Source organism: Myxocyprinus asiaticus, chromosome 43 (assembly GCF_019703515.2).
Source record: "Myxocyprinus asiaticus isolate MX2 ecotype Aquarium Trade chromosome 43, UBuf_Myxa_2, whole genome shotgun sequence".
Classification (NCBI taxonomy): Eukaryota; Metazoa; Chordata; class Actinopteri; order Cypriniformes; family Catostomidae; genus Myxocyprinus; species Myxocyprinus asiaticus.
The window spans coordinates 21857524-21872453 of NC_059386.1; the positions used below are offsets into that span (position 1 = coordinate 21857524).

A 14930-nucleotide genomic window follows, 5' to 3' on the forward strand; every position below is an offset into this window, starting at 1 on the left:
TCAAAGAAAAGTGATTTTGGCCTAAAAGTGTCCATTATCACTAAGAAATGGTGCAAACAGGAGTGCCAATCAGGGAGGGCAAGGTGAGGTAAAATATATATACTTGTAAAGGGGGGCTATAAGCATATTATGGGTCTTTATCAGAGAGAAAAAAATGACATCCATTAGCATGAAACATCAGAGTCAATCCCCCCAAAAAACACAAGCACAGGAAAAAAAATGAAGTTGACTCTTTTTATTCCTAAAACAGAAGCAGTGCCACCCAAGGCTGGTGCGGCATTCATATATAATTATTTATATATTGCAGTTTTTCGTTTTTTGTGTCTAAATGTGTGGTATAAAATACAATATACGACAATGTACCTCTTTATTTTTAAACACAGTGAACTTCATTGCTGTACAAGTCCCGTGCAGCTAAAGCTTAGCTGTAATTGAGTCCACGCACAAAGACGTGGACAGAAATCCCCCATCCGATCTCTTCTGTACATCGTGACAATACAAATAATCTGTCTCCCTTACAAAAAATAATACTCTAAAAGCAACCTACTGCAACTTTTATTTTATTCCTCTTTTTAGTGGGTTTTTTCATTTGTTTGTTTTTGTAATTAAGACGATTACATATATTTTTGACCATTTGCTTTAAAGCAGGAAGGCGATACAAACCTTCTAGAACTTTTTATATATAAAAGAGGTTAAGAAATCAGACAAATTATACATTTAAAAACTTACAATAAATAAGACAAATGCAGGCATTTCATTTGGATATAATTCCATCCAAAAGAAACAGGGAATTAGAGGTCTTAAAACCAAGAATTCATTCTCTCGTTTCCATAGAGCATCGAAGTCCCTCTCCATCAAGATTCTATACAGATATCTTCTCCATATACACTGATTAAAGAACTGGCCCAATCCATGGTAATCACAGAACCACATGCTGCTCTCGTCGTAGTAACAGTGAAGCCAGAGATTCAGAACACTCCATCAGTCAGTACTTTCTTCTTCCTTCTTTGGCCTCCACACTTCTGAAAATTCATCCAAGGCCATATGTTCTTCTCTCCTTGTATCCTCTCTAGCTCTTTGAGCGAGTGAGTGTTATAAACATCAGAAGCCTGGTTCTCCTCCACAGTGCTGGGTCTCAGGTGTAGTGACTGCCTACCCAGATCATCTCCATAGTAATTCACGTACATATAAAGTCCAGCACTGTAGTTATGTTTTTTTACATCCTTCCTTTTCTTCTCTCTCCTCTTTCCGTGTCTCTTCCGATCCCTGATAAGGTCCTGCTTTCAGTTCTGCTCAGTGAGTGTTACAACATGGTCATGATGAAGTTATACATTTGATTGAGCACCACAAAATGGATGGGCAGGCATGAGCGGCGGTCCTGGGTCGCAGGGTCACAGGTCAACCAGGAAAGGGCATTGTACTGCTCCAACACAAATCTGCAAACAACACAAACAAGGGTGTTAAATCTCGTGTAGCTTCCCTTCCAGTGAAGATATTTTCTCAAAATAAACTCAAACAGTGGAGCAGGTCCAAAAAAGCATTACCTGAGAACATCAGAGGTCTGATTTGAGTCCAGAGGGTGAGAATGTTTGCTGTGCAAAAGCTCATCCGATTGCACTGAAGACACATGGAGGTGTAAAGAGGCCTGAGATAAGAAAGAGATCTTTAATCTACAGAACATCAATGCACACCCACCCTAAACAAGATCCAAAGCCGTGTGTTTCTTCTCATTGTCAGGGTCTGTTGTAAATTAGAATAACAAGCCTATGAGCGAGTAAAACATGAGATGCCAAAAAAAATAATTTATTCCCCTGTTTACAATCTCTATTAATGGAGAACAGTTTGCTCCAAACTTTTTAATTGTTCACAAGCTAGCAGTAAACAAACAGTTCCTTAAAAAATTAGATCTTTCCCTTAATAATTCATGTTAACAAGTTTTGCAAGCTCAATTCTCTTTATATAGTCTCTCCATATATCAGTCTGTTCTCTCTCCCTCTCTGTTTTACACACATCAACAGCAGTCTGGCCCAATCCCTCAGCAATGAATTATTAAAAAAAAAACATTGCTGGATTCTCTATAAATGCTGCATGAGGAGGAAACAGAAGGTCATGTGATTCGAACCAAGTGTGACGGGTATACAGGAGCAGTATCTCAAAGAAGTTAAAGACAACAAAAAGTTTGTTGCAGAAATCACTCCACATTCATTCTAATACCATTGAAAAAAATACATGTTTAGCAAATAAATAAATGCAAAACGCATTTACACAACAACAGATCAGATTAATGTCTGTCTACAGCCATGAAAAGCTGTTACCTTTAAGAAAAGGGGACACTGGTTCTGTGCCTGAGGACACGCGAACCAGAACCAGTCAGGCAGTGGACCTGCTTTAGCTGTGGACACGAAATAGCCCAGAGCTAATGGCTGCTGGAGGATATTGGGAGCCTCTTCATGAGACTCCATGCGGTCTGTACTCTGACCCTGAAAAAGACAAAAAGGCCAGAAGATGAGCTTGGAGCAGCAAAGATGACTACATTTAATGGCTAATCTCTTGTATACGAGCGGTACAAGAAGGTAAGCAACAATTACAAACAGTAAAAAAAAATGACTAAATACTTTCATTTTAATAATACCAGACTAGAAAGCTAGTAAATGTTGTCTTTCAAAGCAGATGTTGTTTTCACTAGGGAGGCACCGATCGGATACCAGGGGCCTCATTTATAAAGATTTTCGTAAAATGATCCTAAATATGAATGTACGACAATTTCCTAAATGTTCCTACGGACGATTTATAAAAGGTCCGTACGCACGAAGAAATGCATCTCACTTTATAAATCGCAATTCATCTTAAAATCATACGCATGTGAACGAGCGCATGGACTGCCTACAGAACGCCCACATTCTGTCTCCTACTATGGTGAGACAGAATACAATAAAAGCGCATGCGCAAGTTATTTTTTCGTTCATTCATTTATGAAATATTCTTGTGTGGTTGGCAAGGTTTTCTTAAAAAGTGAGTGCAGCTAACGGTTTCTGCCCATATAATGCAGCCTATTCAACATCAATTTATCGCCAGTTATTCGTTTTCATTATCAAAAATAAATCCATTCATTGACCACATTTACTGTAAATACACACAACCAATGTCTATATTCTTGCTAAACCTTAATTCCAAAAAGAGGTTTACATGCTCGTTTACATACACTATATGGCCAAAAGTTTGTGGACACCATATGTGCTTGATGAGCATTTGATTTCAAAACCACAGACATCAATTTCCCCCTTTGCTGTAATAACAGCTTCCACTCTTTTGGGAAGGCTTTCCACTATACTGTATGTAGTAACACGGCTGCAGGGATTTGCTCTCATTCAGACACAAGGCTATCAGTGAGGTCAGGAACTGATGTTGGTCGATGGGGCCTGACTTACAGTTGCTGTTCCAGTTCACCCCAAAAGTGATCAGTGGGGTTCAGGTCTGGGCTTTGTGCAGGCCAGTCAATTTCTTCCACGCCAGACACAGTAAACCATTTCTTTATGGACCTCACTTTGTTCACAGGGGCATTGTCATGCTGGAACAGAAAAGGGCTATCCCCAAACAGTTGCCACAAATTTGGAAGCACACAAAGCCCAAGCCATTACATAAAGAAACATTAAGATTTTTCTTTACTGGATTTAATGGAGTAACCAAATTCATTAATTAGAAGGGGGTGTCCACAAACTTTTGGCCATATAGTGTATAATAAAATCTGCATAGTCTGCATGGCCATGACATTCTGTATAAAATGTGTGTTTATTTTCCACTGTTCTCTTCTGCTCGCTCTTGTCATTAATCGAACTGTATTTCAGGATTTTAGTCAAATCATTCGTTTTTATTTATGTCCTCAACAACAGAGGCTGAAGGGTGAATTGATGAAAAAATGAATGCAAGTTTTAAATATGAGACTGTTGTGGTGCTTTCAACCATCTGTATATTGATTTAGCTGTTTTAAGGACTGTAATCTACATATCTCCTCCTCTTCGCTCCAACACTGTGCTTGATATAGTCTATAACATACTGTGTATTACATACCTGTTATCGCATAGGTCTTAAAATGCATTTATAATGGAAACTGCAGACAGGGCTATAAAAAATATTCTGTTACAATGGATATCTAAAATGAAGCATTTAAATTTTGCATGCATAATCTAAATAAAACCACATTCTGACTCATATCGGACTATTCTTGTACACGTAAACATGCATAATAATTTAGTAGTAAATTCAGTCAGTCACTGATTCGTATTTGCGTCACTAAAAATGAAAAAATCAAGTCAGCGTGCATTGGCACACCGAGCTTGCCAGCTGATGTACACATAAGAACATTTTCAAGTCAGTCTCTGCCTTTATAAATCCAGATTTGTTCCACACTTTTCATTTAGGATCAAATCTGATATTATAAATGAGGCCCCTAGATTGGTATTGGCTCAGACACTGACGTTTTTAACTGGATCGGGTCTCGGTCCAACGAGCCCGATCCAAATAGTCCATACTGCTTGTGCATTTTATTTGAAGTCTCTTGAATACATACGATAGCTTTGTGAATCTCAAAAGGTTGCGTTTAATAAATAAATAATAAAGAAAAGAGCGGTGCTCTGTTGTGTCTCACACACACACACACAGCAAGCGCAACTGATGACGCGCTGCTGTTTTCAGCTCTTAGAGCGCCACACATTATTTGAGCGCTCCACAAGAACTGGTTTCTTTTCTACTAAAGACTTTCACTGGAAGTACTGTTAATTTGCTGCTGCTTTATCCAGTAGTTAAAGTTTTTCATAATAGGCTACACTAGGCATGTCGTGATTATTAAATAACCTGATTGCAGTCATTTTACTAACCACGGTTATTTGAGATATTTTAAGTGAATATATAAATGCCATCAACGGCGTGTTTGTGTGTCATTCAGTTGAGCGTTACTGAACCGTACCGCAGATGTCAACCAGAGCAGCACCTGTCCGGAAGAGCGCTTCTCAACCACTCTGATGCGCACACCGTCAGCAGCGCTCGCGCCAAATTCCCGCAAAAATAAAAACAAACAAATATAAACTTTGATAGTGTACGCAAAGCACTCCAGCTTCACTTTAAACGATCGTGTAATGGCAAATGTTCCTGGCCACAACGGGTTCATATACGCAGTGTTAATGAAACGCTGTGACACAGAAGAGGAGACACACGCTTACTCTATTTCTGTGGAGTGATAAAATGATGAAAATGTATATCTAAAAGGTTTTGCTTCATGAGAAATAAGGGCTCTTGAGTTTAATCAAAGAGCATTTAAATAACATGTGAAAGTGAAAAAATTAGGACACAAATATTTTACTATTGCATATTATAAAATAATATTAAATAAAATAAATATAAAACAAAATGTATATAATAAAATATATATTTTATAATATATTTAAAAAAGTAAATAACATTTTTAATGAGTTCCAAAAACAACAGTTTAAATGTAAAACTGACCAAAAATAAAGCTGTCCAAAAAGAGACATTTTAATTATTTAGTTTATATTTAACATATATATATATATATATATATATATATATATATATATATATATATATATATATATATATATATATATATATAACATTATTTTTCATGTCATTCATTTGATTTATATATTTGAAGTTAAATATATAAAAAACACAAGGTGAATGAAGCACACTTGCACCTTAAGAAATATGACACTTTATATGATAATTAATCGTGAAAGTCCTAAAAGAGACAATTAATCGTCAAAAACAAACGATTTGTTTGACAATTTATCACCAGCCAAATTTCATAATCGTGACAGCCCTAGGCTACACATTTTTTATGTAATCGTTTTTTTACTTTTGTTTTCCCTTTTTTATAATGAAATAATGTGTAGGTAGATGTTTTTGTTTCTTTACATATAAAAGATTAACCCCAGTCAGTTCTGCACAGTGAAGTATAGCCTAGATATGCTAAACTGATTAGGAAAACAACAACACAGTTATTGGATTGGTATCAGCTGACACAGAGTTCAGGAATTGGATCGGGAGAGATCAAATGGTATCAGTGCACCCCTAGATTCATAACCTATTTTAATGCTAAGGCCTTGCTAAATGAAAATGCTGATAATCTGTTGCCTATTAGTGTTAAATGGACTCGTCTCTGAGCTCTTTGTACCTTGCTCCCATCTCCTCCATGGGGGTACTGGGATCCAGGCGAGTGGACTGGGGACGTGGTGGGTGAGGCAGGTAGGATATTTATGATGTCAGGATCCACCAGGTCATTCTCCTGCTCCAGTAGGTCAAAGATGCCTCCGATTGCATCTGAAACATCTAGAGGTTAAAACAAGGTCAAGAATCAGAATCATATATTTATGTTTTCATGATTGAGTATCTTAAGGGGATATAGATATTTTGATTTAAGACGTTGATGAACAAACCGGTCTGCATTTAAAATTCAACACACTTATAGTGTCAAACTATGTTCTCTCAATTTTTTTTCCAGAAACATTTAAATTAATAAAAAGTGTTTTGAAGTGGGGGCCTGGGTAGCTCAGCGAGTATTGACGCTGACTGCCACCCCTGGAGTCGCTAGTTCGAATCCAGGGTGTGCTGAGTGACTCCAGCCAGGTCTCCAAAGCAACCAAATTGGCCCGGTTGCTAGGGAGGGTAGAGTCACATGGGGTAACCTCCTCGTGGTCGTGATTAGTGGTTCTCGCTCTCATTTGGGTGCGTGGTAAGTTGTGCGTGGAACGTGGAGTAGCATGAGCCTCAACATGCGGAGTCTCCGTGGTGTCATGCACGACAAGCCACGTGATAAGATGTGCGAACTGACTGTCTCAGAAGCGGAGGCAACTGAGACTTGTCCTCCACCACAAGGATTGAGGTAACCACGCCACTACGAGGACCTACTAAGTAGTGGGAATTGGGCATTCCAAATTGGGAGAAAAGGGGATATATATATATATAAAAAGGATGGATAGATCTTAAGAATCATTATATGAAAAGAACCAGTGAATGCCATATTTCAGTTATCACTTACCAATGTTCTCATGTGTGTAGTTTGAGCTGTTGACTTGTACAGAGGCAGAGGTGGGGAACACCAGGATATGTGTACAAGACGTGTCCTGTGGGGTACTCAGCTGCGACGTCTGCATGTTCAGAGTAGTACTGCGCCCAAACACCGAACCTGTTGACACAGAGTCTGGACAAAGAAAATACAACATTAATTAATAATGAGAGATTAAAGGATAGAAAATTATTTAAAACTCATAAATGGAAGACAGTTAATAATGGCTTATACTTTTATCAATGAATCGGGTATGACTGTTGTTTTTGAAAATGAACTTTTCTTTAAATGGCATGATTTTGAGTCTGTTCCATGCGAAGGAATCCAAATAAGAAAAACCCCTCGGTCCCTCTTAAACTCTGAGTTATGGGCAAAATCCATCAGATCCGATACATCTTGATACTATGACAGAATGAAAAGCTTTTGTCAAATAAAGCCACCAATCTTCAGTATCACACCAGCTCAGGAATCAATAAGAGCGTACAAAGGTGTTTTATGAGATCAACACACACAGGAGTGTATATCAGATAGGGAGAGCAGAGACATGTTATGACACACTGCCACTATCAATCACATACCCGGCAAAGAGAGGCATGACTAGAGGTGTGAGGGTGTATTTTAAACATTCGTAAATTTCATACACTACAACACATAGAAATTCATACTAATAACAGCTAATGCAACAATCTAGCACTTTAAAATAAGAAGGATCGGACACGTGATTGAGACACATGCACACCATACTGACAGTAACATGAATTGTGATCCTACCTGGCATGATGACAAATGAGCCTTGGGGTTCCATGGCAACCAGGCAGGCGCTAAGGATGCTGGGAGTGTCAGATGCTGAGATCCCGCACATCCTACACATCTCCTTTAGTCTCCGAGACACTGACTGCAGATTCCGCCTGCTCAGTAAAATACTCCAGTCTGAGAGAAAGAAAGAGTATCATAAATTAATGATTTTCATGGATGAAAATGTTTACCTCTACTGTGTAAACCAACGTTGTGACTTTTGGAAAAGAACAGAGTTCTGTTCCTTGAGGCTGACTGGTCAAAACACAAGACTCCAAACTTAAAATTACTACAGAGTCATTGGCTCCTAAACTGAAACATTAACAAGCCAAATGACTGTTTTTAGTTGCAAAATTACAGACTTGCTCAATTTAGATGGTTGTTCAGAAGGAAGATAGAAAGCCAAAGAATTAATCCAATGATAGTTTTATGTACAGTTAAAGTCAGAAGTTTACATACACTTTAGGCAAATACATTTAATCTCAGTTTTTTACAATTCCGGACATTTAATCGTAAAAAATATTCCCTGTCTTATGTCAGTTAGGATCACTATTTTAAGAATGTGAAATGCCAGAATAATAGTAGAGTGAATTATTTATTTCAGCTTTTATTTCTTTCATCACATTCCCAGTGGGTCAGAAGTTTACATACACTTTGTTAGTATTTGGTAGCATTGCCTTTAAATTGTTTAACTTGGGTCAAACATTTTGGGTAGCCTTCCACAAGCTTCTCACAATAAGCTGCTGGAAATTTAGCCCATTCCTCCAGACAGAACTAGTGTAACTGAGTCAGGTTTGTAGGCCTCCTTGCTCGCACACGCTTTTTCAGTTCTGCCCACAAAACTGCTATCGGATTGAAGTCAGGGCTTTGTGATGGCCACTCCAATACTTTGACTTCGTTGTCCTTAAGCCATTTTGCCACAACTTTGGAGGTATGCTTGGGGTCATTGTCCATTTGGAAGACCCATTTGTGACCGAGCTTTAACTTCCTGGTTGATGTCTTGAGATGTTGCTTCAATATATCCACATAATTTTCCTTCCTAATGATGCCATCTATTTTGTGAAGTGCACCAGTCCCTCCTGCAGCAAAATACCCCCACAACATGATGCTGCCACCCCCATGCTTCACGGTTGGGATGGTGTTCTTCGGCTTACAAGCCTCACCCCTTTTCCTCCAAACATAATGATGGTCATTATGGCCAAACAGTTAAATTTTTGTTTCATCAGACCGGAGGACATTTCTCCAAAAAGTAAGATCTTTGTCCCCATGTGCACGTGCTAACTGTAGTCTGGCTTTTTTATGGTGGTTTTAGAGCAGTGGCTTCTTCCTTGCTGAGCAGCCTTTCAGGTCATGTCGATATAGGACTCGTTTTACTGTGGATATAGATACTTGTCTGTTTCCTCCAGCATCTTCACAAGGTCTTTTGCTGTTGTTCTGAGATTGATTTGCACTTTTTGCACCAAACTACGTTCATCTTTACAAGACAGAATGAGTCTCCTTCCTGAGTGGTATGATGGCTGCGTGGTCCCATGGTGTTTATACTTGCATACTATTGTTTGTACAGATGAACGTGGTACCTTCAGGCATTTGGAAATTGCTCCCAATGGTGAACCAGTCTTGTGGAGGTCCACAGTTTTTTTCTGAAGTCTTGGCTGATTTCTTTTGATTTTCCCATTATGTCAAGCAAAGAGGCACTGAGATTTGAAGGTAGGCCTTAAAATACATCCACCACCAATAGACTCCAATTAGCCAATCGGAAGCCAATTGGCTAATTGCCTAAATGCTGACCCACTGGAATTGTGATATAATCAATTAAAAGTGAAACAATCTGTCTGTAAACAATTTTGGAAAAAAGACTTGTGTCATGCACAAAGTAGATGTCCTAAATGACTTACCAAAACTATAATTTGTTAATATGAAATCTGTGGAGTGGTTAAAAAATGAGTTTTAATGATTTAAACCTAAGTGTATGTAAATTTTTGACTTCAACTATGTATAAAATGTGTTAAAAATGCTCTTAGTCTTTCCTTAATGTGGCAGGGTGGCTGAGACACAGATGCTACAAGAGTCCAAATTGAAATAAAAAAAAAAATTGGTCCATAACACAGGACTTTTAATTAGAAACAAGTCCAAAATATACTGGGGACTCTTATTTTGAAATGTCAGCACTCCCAGGAGCTCACTGACGGCTGATTCGCGTATGATTGGCTGATAAAGTAGCTGCGTCTGAAACCATGTACTGTCACAGTATGTACTGTAGTTGATCAAGGACACACTTCTCGGCCCGTAAAACAGTACGTTCTTTTAGGTATGCATGCGAGTAGTATTAATAGATTCCGGATATACTTCATCCGGAGACGTTGGCATTGTCTCATGAATATATGACGCAAGTACAACAACCGTGAAAACTATTTGCGCTGGTTTTGTTAAACAAGCACCATTTCAGCACAATGAACAATTATCTTGGTATATATAGCACTTACATTTGAAAAGAGCCGCTCGACTCGCGGTTCACCGCCGTTCCTTTAAATCCAGAGTTTTGAACGTGATGTCGCCTTAGCTCCCGAGGGATTATGGGATCGTTAAGAGTCCAGTCGATCCGCACATCGTGCCAGAAATAGTAGGTCATCTGGCTATTTCTCGCTTACTGCTTCATGAATACTGTGGATTCGGACATACTGCTCCATTGGCATACTGTTTTTGGCATACTATATACAGTAGGGAAGTATGGATATTCTGATTCAGCGAGTGACTCTAATTTAAAAGTGCACTCTGTAACTTTAGTCTTTGTGTCATCTTAGACTTAAACTGACACCTAGTGGCTTGGATGCAGCATCATTTAAAATCACTAGTTTTCAGTTTTAGATGCCACTGTAGAAATTTAGTACAGTCAGCCATGATTATTTTAATCAATGAGTGAAAGTGTCAAATAACAGGACGGTTACTGAGATTGAGCGAGTAGTATTAGGCTGGTCATGTGATGCTAACATGGCAGCCCCCATGTGCGGACCCTCTCCATGTAGAATTAAACAGCTTTTATAAGGTTACTGATATGACTGGAGTCTTCATTTTAATAAGTGGTTATGATTTCCAAATATATTGCATAATTACAATTCATGTCTTTAGGAGTTAAACTTTTTTAATGAGGAAAAAATTACTGAGTGCACATATTCAAAGATTCCACAGTGGCCAGGTACTCAGAAGAAGATAATGTAAAAATGTTGAGCTTCAAGGGATGACAATTGTTGGGTGATCACTTTTAATAGATTCCAGTGCTTCAAGAGATTATTTTGAGTCAGAAATTATTTTAAAAAATCCTGCTGTTGTGCAGTCTTCAATGTCAATGAACTTCAGTGCCAACAGTAGAGCATTGGCCTCTGCAGTGAAAATTGAGCTTTGTTCAGGGATACGTATATCCTGACATAGTTGATTTGTTGCAAAAGCTGCAGACACATGATTTTCAGATTTAGATCCATCTGTATAAAGTGGGATATGTAGTGGAAACATTTGCCTAATAACCAGATGTTTTTGGTGATAATCATTTGGATGTGTTTTTGATTTTTTGTTTCTTGTTAAATCCAGAAGGATTTTGGGCAAAACCGCATATGAACGCGCACATTGTTCCTGACTGTCACCAATGGCTACTAGATTTTAAATTGTCACATTTGCGATAATTTTAGTCACAGTCTGGAGCCCTTATACAACATTGTCGTATGTTAATACAGTGCTTTGTTATGTGGGATTACTTGTATTGTGCTCTGCCTTTGACTGATTGCTTCTGCAATTGTATTATTCTATAAAAGCTCCCGCTAAATGAATAAAACGTAAATGTGTATCTTCTAGCAAATGGATGGCACTCAAAGCTATGCTATATTGTGAATTTAGTCACAGCTCAGGGTTGTCCTATGCTTGTCATGTATTAGGCCCTTTAGCCTGGACTATATTCACAATATAGCACAGCTTCCCATACCTTATTTATTTTTACTTTATGTTTTACCTCGCAATTCTCCGTGCCCTATTCGTCCAAGTCGTCCAAGTACCACTCTCCATGGCAATGATGTCATCTGAACCAAACCCAGGCACCACTCCCAGAGCTTCTGAAGGCCCAGCCTACGCGCCGAACCTTTTTTCCTTCGTGCTCTGATACAATACATAGAATAGTCAAAACCTCTGGTCACAAATACCTAATTTAAATATCTTTAATGTCCACAACAATTCATTAGAGTATCTTTTTCATGTGTTTCTAAATGTGTTCCATTTAAACTACCTGTTAAAAATTTGGACACACCTACTCATTCTTTATTATAACTTTTCTACATTTTAAAATAGCAGAAAAACAATCAATACTATGAAATAGTGCAAATGGAAGTATGGGAATTACGAAATAACCGTACAATATAAAATTAAATTATGTTAGCATTCCCTCAACCCACTTCATTATGTATCCACCTGGAATTATTTTTTACACAAAATTGAAAGGGTTCCCATGTTTGCTGGCCACTTGTTGGCTGCTTTTCCTTCACTACCCAGTCCAACTCATCCATTAATTATTACTGAAACATTATGCCACAAATGCTGTCGATTGAGCTAAATTTGTATTAAACCTGGAATATTCCTTTAAGATTACGAGAAACAAATTCAGCTAAGAGTGCCCAAACCGTTTGACTGGTAGTGTGTGTTACTACATCAGGGAGCTGACAGGTAAAGGTGTAATACAGAAGTGTCATGTCTCTCACTTGTCATGACTACGATGGTGATAAAGTTTCTAGATATGCTACTTTGCTGAAGTGACAGATGAATAATTAATCCTGCATAGTTAATACTCCACCTGTATGTTCCAATATGCTACAGAAGACTTATAAAGCAGTATCTCACACAAATAACTCACCTGTTGGGTACGTCTATGCTGATGATGCAAGTCTCTAGCAGCTCTCCATACAGGTCCGTGCAGGTGGCCAGCAGCCATCTCTGGTCATGTGACAGGCAGTAGCCTACAAACAGGACGTTGTACTTCTGTGACGCCTCTCCGAAAGTCTCGCCTAGTTCAGTTTGCTTGTCTTTTGTTGGGGCCAGGATGAAGGGGGGCGTGTACAAACGTAAACACTCCGGTCTCTGTGTATAAAGGTCAAATGTCAATTTGGGTGAGACAGTTCCTAAATTGTTGAGCAAAGGCAGGAGTCACTGTTATTTCATTTACTAAAAAGACAAAACTGATTGTCTAAGTTCGAACCATTAACCCTAGACTAATGGTGGGTGCAACCAGGGCATCAACATAACCCTTTCCTCTCTTATGAAATCAATAAACCCCACCAAATAGTAAAATCTCTTTTGTAAGTGGGGAAGGAAGTGAGGTGGGAGAAAAGTGCAAGCGAGCAAAGCGAGAAAATTGGATTCTACAAATAGCTCAGCGAAGAAAGGAGAGCAAGTGGAGCTTTTGAATTCCTCTGCCAAAACATGCAAGCCGGATCCCATTAGGGAGGTCTCACAAAGCTGCCCAAGCAGATAATGGAAAGAGAACTGTTGGGTTGTGCGAGTCCCATTTGGTTTTGTTCCAGGACAGGGAGGTCAGTGTAACAGTCTCCACACATCACCGCGTTCTCATACAGCACTGAGAGCGGTTAAAGAGCCTGAATGGGCTGCCGGTTTGGGAGATCTGTGAAGGAGGTCAGAGGCACGGCTCTGGGAGACTCGCATCAGTGTGTTCATTTTGACAATGTTGGCACTGTAGGCTGGCACCTTAACGTGGCAGAGTGACAGCTGGTGCCACAGTGATGATATTGCACTGACAAAGCTTCAAAAAACATGACTGAATCACATAATACTGATCCAAATGGGATAACAGATAGGTTTAAACTCTCTGACTGGATTCTCTTTTACATGGAACTAAGAAGAAAAAAGCCAATTTAAACAAAAAGGACAGTGTACAACAAGAAAAGTGGCTTTTTCTGGAAAAACTATTTTATTGTCCTTTCCTATGCTCTCTCACTTGAAGAGGAGAAATGCCTCAATATACAGGGTTCACACACCTTTTCAGCAATTTATGACTTCTCCAGTCTTTCGTGATAAGAGCAATTTCAAACAGCTATTTCTAGCCAATGAAATATTTTAGAGCCATGCATACATAAACAAATGTATATTCAATTTTAAAGTAATTTCCCTGACTTAACTATGACTGTTTATTTTTTGCCAATGTGTGAACGGCTTGTAAAGCAACTTAAAAAATGAGCCATTTCCGGACTTCCTAGGTTGCCTATTAAAGCATGTAGACTGATTTTCATGTGAAGGGAGCGGGTCACTTTTGCCTGGAAAATCCAAAGGATGTGACCTTTATGTGCACTCCCAAGAGCCTTGCCTCAGTGCTTCTCTTCCTTTATTCAACAGCGACAACAAACTTCAACACTAGGTAATGTTATCTTAGAGATGGAATCCAGCAAACATCCGACTCCTACACAAACTCCAAGTTAGCCAAAAAAAAAAACCTTTATCTACTGAATCCCGTCTGGCTAAGCGGGAACGTGATCGTGGTCGAGCGAAAACTAGAGTGAACATCACAAGGCATTTGATTCCTGGAGGGACTTTAGTTCGGTTCTGGGGATCAAAACCGACCCTGAATTGGCATTCTTCTTATTGGACAGGTAAGCTTACATAACTGCAAAGCATGTGAAATACAGTGTCATAAGGATTGATCTGTGTAATTTTAGCTTGATAACTTGATCTTGCCTGCTAACGCTAACGAATTTCAAGCTACCTTGCTTCGTAACTTTCAAATAATTTAAACGATCATCTCTTTATACTAAAAGTCAGGTTAATGTCAATCTGTAATTATTCAGCAAGGTAAACTACAATAACACATGAAATGAATGCTAGACAGTGTTCGAGATAATGCAAAAAGACCCATTCATTAGTGTAACGTAACTTGGTTATACAGAAAATATATACATTCTATTATTATAAAACAATAGTGCATCGATATATCAAAATGACAGTTGTGATGGAATCACATCAATACTGAATTGTGTCAACATTTTTATAATGTACAGTCTATTTTATAAAC

General features: G+C 38.6%; 1 protein-coding gene across 3 annotated transcripts in view; it reads right to left on the bottom strand.

Annotated features, from left to right (window-relative positions):
- Positions 1–220: 220 nt before the first annotated feature.
- Positions 221–14930, bottom strand: part of med13a (mediator complex subunit 13a) — a 122203-nt gene continuing 107493 nt past the window's right edge. For 2 of the 3 annotated variants that reach the window (XM_051685981.1, XM_051685984.1), the window contains 8 exons: positions 12765–12988; positions 11874–12016; positions 7853–8011; positions 7055–7216; positions 6191–6345; positions 2316–2480; positions 1545–1645; positions 221–1436 (listed from right to left, as the gene is read on the bottom strand). In XM_051685981.1, coding sequence (XP_051541941.1) covers positions 1304–1436; positions 1545–1645; positions 2316–2480; positions 6191–6345; positions 7055–7216; positions 7853–8011; positions 11874–12016; positions 12765–12988 — 1242 coding nt within the window. In that variant the 3' untranslated portion in view covers positions 221–1303. The remainder of the gene's footprint in view (positions 1437–1544; positions 1646–2315; positions 2481–6190; positions 6346–7054; positions 7217–7852; positions 8012–11873; positions 12017–12764; positions 12989–14930) is intronic. The other variant, XM_051685983.1, reaches the window with a different exon arrangement.